Genomic DNA, 606 nt, shown 5'->3' on the forward strand with positions numbered 1-606 from the left:
AATAAGTAAACACACCAAATTTACCACATTATCAAAATCAACGGTTTAGATTATAAACACAACCTACTAAGTATTAATTATAATGGCAAAAACTTGCCACCAATTAGTGAAAAAGACAAGTGTTGGGAGGAGTTGTGCACAATTAATTCCTCAAATTTGCAGCAACATCAGTTGCATAATGTTATATAGCCATTGGTTGGTTCATCCAAAATTACATGCACAAAAGTATGAATTTCTTCCCCATTGCTACTCGAGTAAAATTCAATACATATGGAGAGAACTCAACCAATAGGCAGAGAAGTAACCTGTTAACATAACATCCTTTTATTTTGATTGGTAGTCTAGTACTAAGATAGTAACATACTCAACTCGAAAAGTGATGTTATCGATCACGGCAAAGTAGCTCTCACTTCTTTCCTATCAGCACCAAATGACTGCAAATTCACAAGGTCACTACTGGTCAAGGGTTGAATAAAACATAGCATCCTCAATTTTAAAAGTAAAAGACGAAAACTTAATTTGTCATTTTCTTATACTTGATGAAACTAGTAATGAATTTGGAATAAATCGATACCTCAACTCCTAAACCCTTAACATATACATTGG

General features: G+C 33.3%; 1 protein-coding gene across 3 annotated transcripts in view; it reads right to left on the reverse strand.

Moving 5' to 3' along the window:
* LOC107643470 (pyruvate dehydrogenase E1 component subunit alpha, mitochondrial) overlaps nt 1–606 on the reverse strand; it is a 4,214-nt gene continuing 3,608 nt past the window's right edge. For 2 of the 3 annotated variants that reach the window (XM_021123484.1, XM_016347127.2), the window contains exons 8-9: nt 575–606; nt 3–434 (exon numbers count right to left, since the gene is read on the reverse strand). The exon at nt 575–606 ends at the window's right edge or, in 1 of these variants, runs on beyond it. In XM_021123484.1, the coding sequence (XP_020979143.1) occupies nt 390–434; nt 575–606 (77 nt within the window). In that variant the 3' untranslated portion in view covers nt 3–389. Of the gene's footprint in view, nt 435–574 lie in introns of all 3 variants that reach the window. The other variant, XR_002362703.1, reaches the window with a different exon arrangement.

The sequence above is a fragment of the Arachis ipaensis genome, chromosome B05 (assembly GCF_000816755.2).
Source record: "Arachis ipaensis cultivar K30076 chromosome B05, Araip1.1, whole genome shotgun sequence".
Lineage (NCBI taxonomy): Eukaryota > Viridiplantae > Streptophyta > Magnoliopsida > Fabales > Fabaceae > Arachis > Arachis ipaensis.